The sequence below is a fragment of the Polypterus senegalus genome, chromosome 12, assembly GCF_016835505.1.
Source record: "Polypterus senegalus isolate Bchr_013 chromosome 12, ASM1683550v1, whole genome shotgun sequence".
Lineage (NCBI taxonomy): Eukaryota > Metazoa > Chordata > Cladistia > Polypteriformes > Polypteridae > Polypterus > Polypterus senegalus.
Window position 1 is genome coordinate 40,890,909 of NC_053165.1, and position 15,185 is coordinate 40,906,093.

Here is a 15,185-nt window from a genome sequence, read left to right on the forward strand (position 1 = left end):
TGTCTGCCTCCATAGTGATCCTATTGCCTTTTGCAGTCATCAGTTGGTATCAGAACCTGCTTAATTAAGGGTGTTGTAGTAACCATTGCTAGAGGAGGATGCCAGTCCTTAGCAGGGCAGACTCACACACCAATGCTTACCCACATTTACCCAATTAGAGTAACAGGAGAAAAAGTAAAAGCCCTGTGTGAACTTATGCAAAGTCTGCACAAAACATGCCTGAGCTTTAAGCTGAGATACGATTCAATCATCTGTCCACTGGAAATTCATCTTGAAAAAGTATCTTATAAAATGGATTAGTCTGATAACATTTCTCTCCAGGCAGCACGGTGGCGTAGTGGTAGTGCTGCTGACTCGCAGTTAGGAGACCCGGGTTTGCTTCCCGGGTCCTCCCTGCGTGGAGTTTGCATGTTCTCCCTGTGTCTGTGTGGGTTTCCTCCCATAGTCCAAAGACATGCAGGTTAGGTGGATTGGCGATCCTAAATTGTGCTTGGTGTGTGGGTGTGTGTGTTTGCCCTGCGATGGGCTAGGACCCTGCCGGGGGTTTGTTTCCTGCTTTGCACCCTGTGTTGGCTGGTATTGGCTCCTGTGACCCTGTAGTTAGGATATAGCTGATTGGATGATGGATGGACATTTCTCTGCATTGACTCATCATAATATTGACAGGGGTTTTGAATTTTTATGATAGTTCACATATTCTACTGATATCCGCTCATTTGTAGAATTTTGTATTACTGTTATCTGTTACTATAACAGTTTTAATATATCCATCCATCCTTTTTCCAACCCGCTGAATCCAAACACAGGGTCACGGAGGCCTGCGGAGCCAATCCCAGCCAACAAAGGGCACAAGGCAGGAACCAATCCTGGGCAGGGTGCCAACCCACCGCAGGACACACACAAACACACCCACACACCAAGCACACACTAGGGCCAATTTAGTATCACCAATCCACCTAACCAGCATGTCTTTGGACTGTGGGAGGAAACAGGAGCGCCCGAAGGAAACCCACGCAGACACGGGGAGAACATGCAAACTCCACGCAGGGAGGACCCGGGAAGCGAACCCAAGTCTCCGTTTTAATATATATTAATGTTAAATGTATTTATAGTGTAAATGGTTGTGTTCTGTATGGACATGCCCCATGTACACCGAGACATTTAATTACAAATACAAGGAGCAACATAAAAACAAGTGAAATGAGTAGCACTACTCAGCTCTGTTCCATTTTGCTTTAATAGTTACTTGCATCAGTGGGTCAGCTGACCTGCTTTCCTCAGAATCTACCCAATAGTTCAGGCTGGTGCATTGGCAGACACTCTGGACTTTATACCACACAGTTGCAGTTGCAGTTGAAATTGTGACTCAGCCTGACAGTTACCTCCCTTTAGGTCTCTTAGAGCCACTTCCAGAAGGTTAAAAATGACATATTTCAAACATAAGTATGCAGGGTGTTATTTTAGACTATTTCAAGATCAGTCATTACAAATGTATAATGTTATTTTTAACTTTTGATCTTTTACTAGTGATCTAGTCCTCTATAGACCTCTATCAGAGGGTGAAAAATTACAAATTTTTATTACAATTGAGAATATTTAAAATTTAAACATTTTAATTAATGCACACATTTTAATATTTCGAACGTGTGATGCATTCTTGTTTATTATGTGATTCTACCTTATTTAGTAAATCATTACATTTCTTATGAGCATCCTGACTTAGGAGGGGTTACGCTAATTCAGGTTTTTTGTTTTGTCTGTTATCCTTCCTGTTTCCTAATGGGGCACAGAAATAGACACGTCTCTTAGTTGAATGCAGAATGCCCTTCTTTCCTGCCCCAGAAATATCTAAATCATAATAGTGTTACCTGATAGTTTAACATGAATTTTCTACTTTCCTAAACATAGAGCTCGCACCCTGAACAGTACAGCGATAAATGTTTTCTTGTCATTTATCTTGACAAAATAAAAATCCTAACTCCTTCATATGAACTCCTTTCATGACAAATACCAGGGACTGTGCATTACTTGTGAACCACACACCCTACTGACACTTACACACACACATGTCATTTATTGGGGCCTTGGCCTGATATTTTTCCTTCTGCTCCTCTGATGCAGTTTTATTCTCCTCCCAATTATAAATCCACACTCTGGAACCTTATAATACAAATAAGTGAAGGCAGTAGACAATCACAAAACAATTATACTGTAGAAAACATGAAACAGAGTAAATAATGAAAATGATGTGCAAGAAAAACCAAACTGAATAGAAATATTTAATTGTGATTTAAATGGTGATATACAGTATATATATATATATATATATATATATATATATATATATATATATATATATATATATATATATATACAGTGGTACCTCGGTATATGTCTGCTTTGGAATAAGTCCAACTTGGTATACGCCCTGCTTGGACATGAAAATTTTTGCTTGATATACGACCTTTGTTTGGAATACGACTTGCGTGCTAGAACATCGCGCGCTACCCTTGCTTACCTGTCTCAAGACATAGCCACGACTACCCATGAGCGTCAGTGTGCCAGTTGCTAGCATTCAGTGAACAACCCATGCTATAACTCTCTGTGAATTTTCATGTGTGTGGTATAGCGGGTCCACAGCTCCTGTCAAAGGCCAGTTTTAAAATAAATATTCATCGTGCTCGCGGCTTGGTAAGGGGGCGTGGTGGTTATGTGGCGGAAACGATTCTCAGGGCGATTCGCTATGTGGGCGTTTCTCACCTAAGTGCACAGGTGAGAGACCATTCGCATTAATGATTGCTCCTGGGGCTGCTTACCTTGATAAATAGTAGTGCGAGTCGGACGGGAGGTTGAGACAGACAGACAGAGAGAGAGAGAGAGAGAGAGAGAGAGAGAGAGAGAGAGAGAGAGAGAGAGAGAGAGCTCATGAAGTAGCTGAAGTAGGCAGAGTGAAGGTCAGCTGCAACTAGGGCGGCTCCCCTGTTGGGAAGCAGGGGGGCCACCAGGTAAAAAAGCATCAGGCTTCTTCTTGTTTGTTTTGTTTTTTTTAAAGAATGCTTCTTGCTGTATTTTAACCTCGTTGTTTTTAACCTCCGCATTTCACATCTGATTTTATGGATTATTTATTGGAACTTTGGAGACTGCACTTTAATTTGAACACCTTGTTTTGTTGATTGTTTTAATAAAAGCACTTTGCAATTTTTCACCATCCCCTTGCTTTGTTGTTACCGATGAGCTTAGCAGTGAGGCACATTACCGACGGTGTAAAGTTCAAGGGCTCCCTGACAAAAGATGGGAGCATACAGCAAACTCGCATTGTCACAACGTGATTTTGTGTTTTTTCACAGTAATTTGAATTGATTGTTGTATGAAGGTGGCATGCGTATCGGCGGACATGGCTGTTGCATACCGTTTGCCGAGAACGACGGTATCTACGATTGTGAAAACACAAAGACTTATTAAAAAGTAAAGTGAGGTTAAATTTTCATTTATTTCATGTATTTGCTTTTGTATTTATGTATTTTAGTATTAAACAGTGTTTAAATTACTTTATACAACCCCATCAATGTATAATATGCCAATAGCAATAAGATTTTTTTTTTTCATGGGAACGGATTAATCATTTTCCCATTATTTCTTATGGGAGAAATTAGTTTGGTATACGTCCTGTTTGGTATAAGTCAAAGGATCTGGAATGGATTAAGGACGTATACCGAGGTACCACTGTATATTAGTGCTGAGCGATTAAATGATAAAGATAATTATTGCAAAATAAGTTTTCCTCAATAGAAATATAAGACATGGTCAATATAATGTCAATAGCACTCATTTCATCCATGTTTTGATAGAAATCACAAAAAGCCAATGATAGTGAGAATAGTGCCTTGCTGAACCAATCATGGAACTGGAATAGAGTTACAGCCACGTCAGGTTAGGTTGACACACACAACACTGAGAGGAGTAGTAGCAGCACATTTGCTAATGTTTGGGCTACAGGAGCCCTGCAAACCAGTACATCAGGATTGGCAGCAAGATAAAAAATGTTGAAGGAAAATATGAATAAAAACTCGAAAAAAATCAGCGTTACTGAAGAAGACACTCTAACGTACACAGCCCAAGACTCAAAAAAAAGGCAGTAGTTTTTTTTTTATTTTGTATTAATAACTACTTTATTTACTTGGAACTGAACAAAGAATTTACTTTGTGTTGTCCTGTAAAACTTGAAAGTTTTAAGATTTTAGATTTAGATTTAAGATTTTAGAACTAAGATTTAATTTATTTGGAGTTGACCACAAATGTAGTGTGTTCTCCTGTAAAACTTGAAAGCTCTTGACTGGTTAGAATTGAGACTTTTTTATTTTGTATTACCTATTGTACTTATTTGGAATTGACATAAGAATTTAGTTGTCCATTTTGTTTGTGTTCTCCTGTAAAACTTGAAAGCTCTTGACTGGTCAGAATTAAAATTTTAGTTTATTATGTATACCTATTTTATTTTTTTTAAATACACATGTTTAATGTTCTACAGTATATTTGCATGTTCAACTTCTGACAGAAAAAAAAATTATATTTCAACCAAAATTAACCTTATTATATCTTCACATCTTCACATCTTCACATCTCGGGCGGCACGGTGGCGCAGTGGTAGTGCTGCTGCCTCGCAGTTAGGAGACCTGGGTTCGCTTCCCGGGTCCTCCCTGCGTGGAGTTTGCATGTTCTCCCCGTGTCTGCGTGGGTTTCCTCCGGGTGCTCCGGTTTCCTCCCACAATCCAAAAGACATGCAGGTTAGGTGGATTGGCGATTCTAAATTGGCCCTAGTGTGTGCTTGGTGTGTGGGTGTGTCCTGCGGTGGGTTGGCACCCTGCCCAGGATTGGTTCCTGCCTTGTTGGCAGGGATTGGCTCCAGCAGACCCCCGTTACCCTGTATTCGGATTCAGCGGGTTAGAAAATGGATGGGTGGATGGATCTTCACATCTCAGTAAAAAGGAACCTTTAAGATTGACAGAAACAGTGATTTGATTTATATCTTGATAAGTATCAATATCAACTGCTATTAAAAAAAATATTATGTTTATGAAAACAGTGTTTGCATGTGTATTTTATCATGGACATACCATGTCCATACATGCAACAATTTTCACATGAGGAGGTCGTTTTGCCCTCTATATCTCACCATTTTCGTTTCAACAGATATTTCTAAAATATTGAGCAATTGGTACTGCTTTCGATTTTGCTACCTGGTAACTTACTCCATGTTTATAGATTTCTATGAGTGAGTATTTATTTACTAGCATTTGTTGGTTCCCCTTTAACAGCGTATTATAAATTTGCATCTGGCATCGATCCTATTTACTCCTTTTAGAATTTCAAACACTTCTGTCATGTCACCAATGTATAAGATGAAACAATTCAAAACCTTTACTCTTTCCTCATAGCTGTAGTCCTGGAATAAATCTGATATCTCTTTCCGGTAATACTGTCGTGTCCACTTGTAACATAGAGTCAAAAATCACATTTGCCCACACGAATGCGCTACACAGTTTAAGTATGATCGGATTTGACTTGAACTCTACACATCTTTCTATAAAACTCAAGCCCAATGAGCCTATACAGTCTCTTCAGTACTCTGCATTGTTTAGGACAGTATTGGTCCACTAGGCCTTCCTAGTCTTTCTTAATGTGTATTAATAATAAAACATTTTAGTTCCAATGGCTAAGACTTACTGGTACCCTCTCCAGGATTGTTTTCTGATTTGTGCCTTGTGACACTACATAGAACTAAACAGATTAAAGTAAATGAATGGACCTGTAAGACTTTACAGTTATGTTCATTACTTCTAATTTCTAAAATACGGTATATCTTCCAATATGTTCATTTTATCCAGGTTCAGGTTATACAGGGATGGGTATGAAAATCCACTCCATTTTGTGTAATTTACAAATTTAACCTTATTTGTTGGTTACATGTATCTAATGTAAGACAAGAGACAGACAAATGAAAACTTTTTGGGAACCCAAAGGCTAACTCCATATAATGAAAACAAAACATGGCTTTATAAAAATGTTAAATATCAAAGAAAATGCAATGCAGGCGCAAGTCTCTGACATAGACGGCCTCAAGATAGCAGAGCCTCCAGGAATATGGAGTCCAGGCAGGAGGACACCAGAAGTGACTCAGAGATGTTAAGGTTATCAGTCTTCTGCTCTACAGAGACAAGAAGAGAAAAGGTATCCGTCAACAGTGCCCAGTGGAGTTCTGGCAAGAAATTACTATTATCTGAGCCTTTAAGCCAGTGCTTCCCAACCTCTCCCAAACTATGGCACCTTTAGTGAAATCTTTTCAGCTAACGGCACCCCTTCACTCTGATATGTCTGACACCGACACAGTTTTCATAAACAGCTGTGCCTAAAATATGCCGAGTTCTTGTTATTTGCATTCTGATGCTTGCTTTGAAAGTGATGTTACAATGTGCTTGGAACCATGGCTTCATTTGCAAGGATATCACCACACAACAAACATCACGGGTGCTGAATACCTTTTTTGTCAACAAATGTAAACCCATAATTCAAGTAACTGTCCTGATAGTATCGTGTTTTCGTTTTTTGCAACTTTACTGCTCCCCGCATTATTATTTTCATTGAGCTTGTGGATGCTGCTGTTGTTTTTACGTTTACTACTTTCACTACAGTCGGCCATTTTCAGTGCAAAAAAAACCAAACAGACAACAGGAAGCAACGTCACTTACCCTGTGGCAAGTAAGTAAATTAGAGCTAATATTTATTAATTCGTCAGACTGCAGTTGAAATAGGATGCACACAGGTAGCATGACTTTAGTCTTGAGGTGTAACTGGTATTATTATTATCAGTTCAAATCAAATTTTTTTATGTTCTGACACCTGGCAACGGCACCCTTAGTCCGTGCTCACAGCATACCAGGGTGCACATGGGTTGGGAAGCACTGCTTTAAGCTATCCCTCATGCACATGCGTGTGGAAAAGTGAAGAGTTCCAGCACTAACCTCTCTAGAACCACACTTTTCAATTCAGTAATCATATAAGTATTTCTTATTCATTGGCCATTTCTGCACCTACAATGCTCCTTTGAATTAATTGTTTACCTTTTAGCTTGACTAACGCTATCAAATGTTTTTAACTATCAAGGTATATAATGTTAAATAATCATCCATCCATCCATTATCCCACCCACTATATCCTAACTACAGGGTCATGTGGGTCTGCTGTAGCCAACCCCAGCCAACACAGGGCACAAGGCAGGAAACAAACCCTGGGCAAGGCGCCAGCCCCGCGCAGTATTATATATTCATCTATTTTCAAATGGTTTTGGTTGTAGTTGGGTTTTTAGTGTGTAGAAAAAGAAAGAACATTTTATTCGTATTCTGCTTTGAGTATTTAATTACTCCATTGCACCTCTTTTGTGGCATGTAGGAATCTGTGCATGTTTTCCTGAAAAGTAAATTTAACTAAAGCAGCTTCCTTTCAGCAGTATAAAACAGTTTTTTTTAACTAATCCTGCATATTGACAGAAAGACTTTTGTATTGGTTCACTACCATATATCCTTGTAGTTACAGTATCTTATCTATAAACGTCTATGCGTGGAAATGTGTCTATCCAGCCTGGAAGTGCAAGGAGGCCCGGAAGTGCAAAGCTACAGCATGAAGCTCAAAGAGCCGGAAAGGTGACCCCAAGTTAACAAGTCAGAAGAAGAAAGACGTACGAGGCTACAGCATGAAGCTGAAAGAAAGCGACTACATCACCAAAGTGAAACCAGCGAGGAAATACAAACAAGAGAGAAACTCACTTAGCCACTGATAGACAAGGGGGGCGAGCACGTCCACAAAACAAAACCACTGACTCTGCATTTCAATTTCTTTTTCTGACGATTTCAATAGTTTCTATGAGCCCAGGCATTTTATAGCACAGACTTACACAGCTAGTATTAAATAATGACTTGTCGGTCCTGGTTTGGATTAAGCAGGTTAGAAAATGACAAGACGTGACAATGAATGTATATTTTACATTTGAGTAAATATGACTACTGTTTGGGAATCATACACACCCATACTCTAAAATTAATGCACAGATTATAATGCAACTTTGTGATTTATACTTTTGACTTTATTTGTGTTTACATTTTTTGTTTGTTTAGTGAAGTGTGGTTAGCATTAGGGGCGGCACAGTGGTGTAGTCGGTAGCGCTGCAGCCTCGCCGTTAGGAGACCTGGGTTTGCTTCCCGGGTCCTCCCTGCGTGGAGTTTGCCTGTTCTCCCCGTGTCTGCGTGGGTTTCCTCCCACAGTCCAAAGACATGCAGGTTAGGTGCATTGGCAATCCTAAATTGTTCCTAGTATGTGCTTGGTGTGTGTATGTGTGTGTGTATGTGTACACGCCCTGCGGTGGGCTGGCACCCTGCCCGGGGTTTTGTTTCCTGCCTTGCACCCTGTGTTGGCTGGGATTGGCTCCAGCAGACCCCCGTGACCCTGTCGTTAGGATATAGCGGGTTGGATGATGGATGGTTAGCATTATGTTTTTGGCACGTCTAATTTATCAGATTAGATCAAATTTTGGTATTCAAACTCCATTCCTGCATTTGAATTTTTTTTTTTTGAGGGAGAGCTGATAAGGTGCTGAATTGTTGCCAGGCTTCAAGTGAGAATGTCTTACAGTCTGTGACCCCTCTTCTCTGTCTCGAGACATGTTGCTTAAGAGGACTGGTTGATGCTCATAATTGCCTGGGTGTGTTCCCCTCTAGGAATGAAGGAATAAAATTTTTTCCACACCTTTAGTTAAGTAATGAAGTTAAAGAGTTTGGGAATTTCCATTTGCAGGGAGCCAAATCAGGAATGTTGACTTAATAGAAAATATGCATGTTACTTAAAAAGGGATCAAACAATAAAAAGAAATGCTTTTAAATTTCAATAAGCTGTGTCAAAAATATAATGAAACACTAGTGCTTGGGGGCCTGTGGGCACATGAAGCTCATCATTTTGAGGGACAGGTTTGGAAGTGATTTTTAATTTTTTTTTTTAATATTTTGTGTGATCTTTGCTTTCTTTTTTACATCCTGTCTTTTGGTCTTAAACATTACCTGTTTACCTAATTTTTATGTCTTAAAGTTTCAGATGTTCAGTATGCAAAGGAGGCTTTCTCAGCAGGTGATGAGGAGGAAAAGGAAGTAGATGATCAGGACGAATGCCAGCTCCATGAGAGATTGTGCAGTCAGGTGTGCATCAACACCCCTCAGTCCTACCAGTGTAGCTGCTTCCCAGGATACACCCTGCAGCCTGATCACTACACCTGTACTAAAGGTGAGGAGAAACCCACTTGATAAATATATCACCTAAAGTGTCTTAATTGTGTAGTTGTGTAGGACAGTAATTTCCTGAAAAGAACTGTTGAGGCCAAATTTGTAGAGTTAGTTTGGGTGTTCAGCTACAGATTTTCTTTCATGTTGAGCACGATAGCATAGTGATTCACATCATGCTGCGGCAGGGCAGGGTGACTCAATTATAGTGGTTTTACTTGCTGTCTATTCTGTTCTGCCCTGATGCAGAAACACAACAGTGGTTTTTCATTCATGATGGAGTCACAACTCATTTTCTGCAAAAGATGACATTTAACATGTCTTACTTCCATGAGCAAAACCGTTCAATGGCAAGAGTTAGTATGTTAAAGATTCAAATATACATAATAAAAAGAAATGACATATTGCTCAAAGTAACTAATGTGCCAAGCGGAATGTCCCCATCCCTCACATCACAATTCCCAGTTTTCTTATCCTACTGATAAAAAATTTAGTGGGAATATACTTACTACTGGAAAATGAATGCAAAAGGTGGTAATTTTAGAGAGCAACTACACGAGACAATGATGAACATTCACAATGGAGGTGGAGTTGTGTTGTGTATCACAAATTTCTCGCTGTACTGAATTAAATCACAGCTGCATCAGAGTCCTAGTATTAGATAGGGGATAAAGACAGGCTGTAAGCTACAAAAAAAGGGACATCATGCATCACAAAAATCTGGAAATGAAATAAATGAAAATATAACTTTACAATGTGATACATTATTCCAGGTACATATCTGATGACATAAATTAGTTGATATAAGGTCACAAGATTATTTAGAAAAGAATCAAGCATCAATAGCCTTTATCGATAAGTCAAGTTGAAGAGCTATGTTTTAAACACCTTAAAAAAATCCAAAGAGTCAGATTTTGAATGCATCTTGGAGGAAATGCAGAAGTCCAAGAACTAAAATTAATATGTCTTTACTCTTAGAATAGCTCAAAATACAGATATTGAGGTAATTCACACAGTACAGATTTTGTGGAAGGACATGATAACACAATACTCACATACGTCAATATAATACTGCCAACAAGTCATGTGATTTACACCTGATCAAGGCCTGTGCTGCAGTGTTCTGTTCCACAGAAATGAAAACACAAATAAATAAATAAATAAATAATGACAACAAAATCCTGAGCAAGGAGGCAGAGAACATCATCAAGTATAAAGACCTAGAGACCAAAGTCAGACACACAATGTCAAGAGTGGCTCCAGTAGTCATAGGCACACTGGAAACCATCAAGACTGGGTTCCAAGGCCGGCTGGACAAACTCCTGTGTAAAGTCAGCAGGGAAGAGATCCAGAAGATCACAGTCCTCGGCATGACTTGTATTTTTTGACAAGTCCTCAGCTGAACAGCAGGCTGAGTTCAAAGCCTAAGAGATCTGGTTGACATCTGGTGAACCCACCACCATACCTTAGTGCGCTGAGAGGAGGGTGGCAATACTACCGCTACTAGTACTACTACTACTACTAAGTAGTAACAATAATGAAAATGATACAATAAAGTGTTATGATATCAACTCAAGAAAATACAGTATGTAAGGCACATCAGTTTCTCATCAGGGTAAAAGGGTAGCAGTAGTCGCCACCCAGTGATACTAGACTAAAGAAAAACCTGTTTGAATTAGGATAATAATACAATGCTAATATGTTCAGGTGGGGTGCACTGTAATTTCTAAACATGTAAACAGATATTCCGTAAAGCTTTTTTTATACCTGCTACTGAGCATCACCCAGTAGGAGAAGTACAGATTTGCCAGGTTTTATGAGAGAAACCTTTGTTATATTCAGTGATTTATTTCATAGATTGGAGATCACTTATTTAAAATAAATACATATTCATGTATCATCAGCAGAACAACTAAATTTACCCTGAAAATTATAACTATTATTCTTAAGTGGCCATTGCTGAATTTGACATCATTAACTCGTGTGGAATGAACTGAAACTCTTCCGTCAGCAGTATACTATGGAATTGGAATACTGTGAATTTTAACCTGGTGAATAACACCACAACAAACTCCACTCTATCAATAAATAAAATCTAGATGTATAAAATGCAATACTGTGCCTTTAAAATATTGTTACATATTCAAAACAGAGTTGTTTCTGCACATAAACACAGAGATGGACCAGGAATAGAGGAAATTAATTGTCGACTTTAGGCAGCACATGTGTGCACCTATCTATAAAATTAAAAGGTTACAAAATGTGCCTAAATGAAAACAGTAAACATCCATTAGAGTCCATTAAAGGCAAGTAGAGCTGTTTTGCATAGACAGAAAAAATATAAAAATTATTAAACGCAAGCAAAATGAGCCCTCGTCAGCAGACTGTATGCTGTAAGTTGTAAACAGGACTCAAGACAGGATTTCGCAGCGGGCTGCTTGTTGAAATCTTAATGGTGATCAACTTTTTATCAATAAGGTACATCTCTACTTGGATAGTTTAATTATTACTTATTGCAGTTATTTTCTTCAGGAGTATTGTTCTATTTTAATATTTTTTGTTGCACCTGAGGTTTAACTAAATGGACCATGCAAGAAAACCTGATTAATTCTGACCTATATGGTTCAAGTCAGGTACAAAACAGGTGACCACCACAGTAGCCTTTGAAGGAAATGCTATTCTGAGCTTACTTCTAAACTTCTGTTAAACAGAGAAGTATAAAATATAAAATAGGACATGTCTTCATGTACATCAAGGTGTAGCCTTCCTAGAAAGGGAAAAAATCTCTTTTCCTAAATGTCTTTAATGAGGAAACCACATCTCTCTATTATAAACAAAATCTTGGAAGGCTTGGAAGGAGATGAGATGTGATTTTCTCTGAGACACTTTAATGTCCTGCGAGACAAGGCAGTGAGACAAAAGGACAGCTGCTGTACAGTCCTTTAAATATTTGCAGATCACGCAGCACGGCAGCAGCAGCAAGCCAGCAGCTGATAGAGAAAAGAGGAGGTAAAAAAAATGTATTTGTTTCTCATTGTATCACCGTTTAAAAGGGGGTTTCGGAGGAGCGACTGCAGCTCCTTAGCGTGCCTTCAGCTCCCCTCTTCACAACGCAAGCGGCAGAGACACAAAGTGGCTGGCATCTAGCGCACTCCGGGGTAAGGGTAGTTTGGGGGTGGTGGACGAGCAAAGTGAGCAGGGGGCAAAGCCCCCTAGTTTTTCATAAAAATTCTCATTAGACAAGATGGGACTGTGAGACAGAAAGGAGTAGGAGCAGCTGTTGGTCAATGGGATGCACCTCACAGGCAAATTTATTCAGTATTTCAGATTAAGCCAACACTTAGCATATGGTCACTGTGAAGAACGTGGCCATACTACAGTATTATTGGTTATTTGTCAAGATGCTCTTTTCTTTGACTCTACCGCCATTAAATGTTTATCTGAAACGTTCAACCAGTCAGTCACACTTTGGAATACCAGCTAATCTGCCACTATAATATTAGAATGTAGTGACGTTGCTTTACTTATTATTGTAAGCCCAGCATTCCATGTGTGCCTACTATATATGTCCAGTTCTTTCTGTCTTTCCCAGGCTCTGGCAACTCAAACATTTCACTCGCTCTAGCTTCCTGGACTTGAGTGTTCCTGCTAGACAGCAGACTGCTATCTGACTGTGTGAAACACCAAATAACTCAGATGGAGAGATAAGGAAATGCATTGTTATGTGATTGTTTCCTTGTCTTTACCCTGAATGTGGTTTTAAAAATGACTTGCTTAGCCTTCCTTAATCAGTTGACCTCTCTACCCACCTCAGCCTTGCTTTCTAATTTCCCATCACCATGTTTTCAGACTTAACATAATTTTCACCATGTCACTGTTTAGTAGCATTCTATCCCAGCCTCATCCGCTTCTTTTTTTTAGATTGATTCACCACCTCCACATCTTCTGCTTGTAAACTTGATTATGTTCCCACACCTACAGTACATTTAACACTCTTTATTCCAATGACTATGTAACCAATTCTATAATACAAATACACATCCCAATCCCTCAAAAACCTTGATTCGTTTTTATATACAGTATATTTTCTTTAATTTGAAGCAAATAACATTCCTGCAATCAAATCAAACTTAACAAACCAAAATTCAGCCCCCACCCAAGAGTGGACAGCCAACAACCATAGCAAATCATTAAAAAACAGCAAGGAAGGAAGAGTATCCTTTTCCCCAAGATACAAACTTATTATAAAATGTTAAGGATACGTCTATGTACTAATAGTAAAGTAAAGGCAATTACAACTTGTTTGTTCTCCAGTTTAAGTTTAAGTGATTGTGACACCAAGGCTGTCTGATAGACATTCAAAGATTTTTGTCCAATATGATGTTAATTTGGCACACGCCCAAAACCCAGTGAGGCTGGAGCTAAATTGAAATGTTCATAGGTTGAATCTTGCCCTGGATACATTTTGGACAATTTTAAAGTAGATAAATGTGCTCAATAAAAGATTTTAAGTTGAATGATTGAGTGATTTGCACATATGGAGCTAGAGTGTATTCCATGCATGGTTGCCTTTCACTCCTTTTCTGAAATATAAAGTGGAAGATCTTTTCCCCACTGTACCCTGGGATCTTTGAAAGGAAAGGACTTTAAAATGTTTTATATATTGTGGAGATGCTATATGAGTCTTCAAGACTGATCAATATTTCTTGTGGAATAAAAATAGGAGATAGGTGAAGAAAAACTGGGCAGGTTCCGTTCAGCAAAGTTTCTAGTTTGAAAGTAGCGGAAAACTGGTGTGGATGAGAAGTTAATAGCATACAAAGCTATTATATTTGCATACAAAGATATTATATTTGCAAAAATCTCCAAGTGTTTTAATCCCAGACATTTTCCAAACATTAAATACTGTTTATGTTTGAGAGGGTGGAAAAGGTGATTGTTATGTAGAAGCGCAACAAATAAGAACTTCTCTGTCTTAAAGTGTTTCTTACATTGGTTCCATGTTCTTATTGAATGTAGAGCGATTGGATTATTAGTGTATTGAAGATAATTTGTATTTACTCGGGCACAGAGCAGGGAATATAAAGAAGTGCTGCAAGATTTTAATTTTGTTGCAGACCAGGCTTGTGTATATTCATCAGTTTGTGTCTATATCTAGGTCAGCATGGCCTGTATATTTGCCCTCTAGTAATAAAATTGAAACTTGGGTACTACCATGCCCCCTTCTGCTTTAGGTTGTTTTAGAGTCACACTTTGGATTTATGGATGTTTTGAATTCCAAGCAAATGAGGTTATGATTCAATCTATTTTTTAAATGATCTGTTAATGTATATGGGGATGCTTTGAAATAGAAAATGAAGCTTGGTAAGTATGTTCATTTTGACAATGTGGATTCTCCCTGCTAATGTGAGATGGAGGGTTTACCATCTATTCACATTGTTTATTTTTTCCAGGCAGAGAGCACATTTTTTGTTGAAAAAGAGTTTTATGTTTATTTGTTATGTTTACACCTAGGTATTTAAACTGATTTGCTAAGAAAAATAGGAAGGTGTCTAGTCTAATATTGAGTGCTAGAGAGTCCACTTGAAAAAGCACATTTTTATTCAAATGAACCCTTGATTCTTGCCTGCTGATTCTGTACTGCCTCACCTTCCCCACTAAATGCTCTGCCCTCAGTCTAGGTTCCTGTTTCTGGTGTCAGTCCAATTCTTAGCACTAACACCATCCAATCCTTACTTTAAATATTTGAACTGACTAGTTAAATAGTTAATCTGATTTTGTGGCAATATTCCCTCAACCCTCAGAATATTGACCCAACTGACCCCAAAGAGTCCCTGACACATAAATCCACTATTCTATCCAGAA

The 15,185-nt window shown here is 38.7% G+C and overlaps 1 protein-coding gene across 2 annotated transcripts in view; it reads left to right on the forward strand.

The window, feature by feature from the left end:
• The window catches only part of fbln2 (fibulin 2), an 84,367-nt gene that overhangs the window by 44,145 nt on the left and 25,037 nt on the right, over window positions 1-15,185 (forward strand). For both annotated transcript variants that reach the window (XM_039770941.1, XM_039770942.1), the window contains exon 6: window positions 9,133-9,324. In XM_039770941.1, coding sequence (XP_039626875.1) covers window positions 9,133-9,324 — 192 coding nt within the window. The remainder of the gene's footprint in view (window positions 1-9,132; window positions 9,325-15,185) is intronic.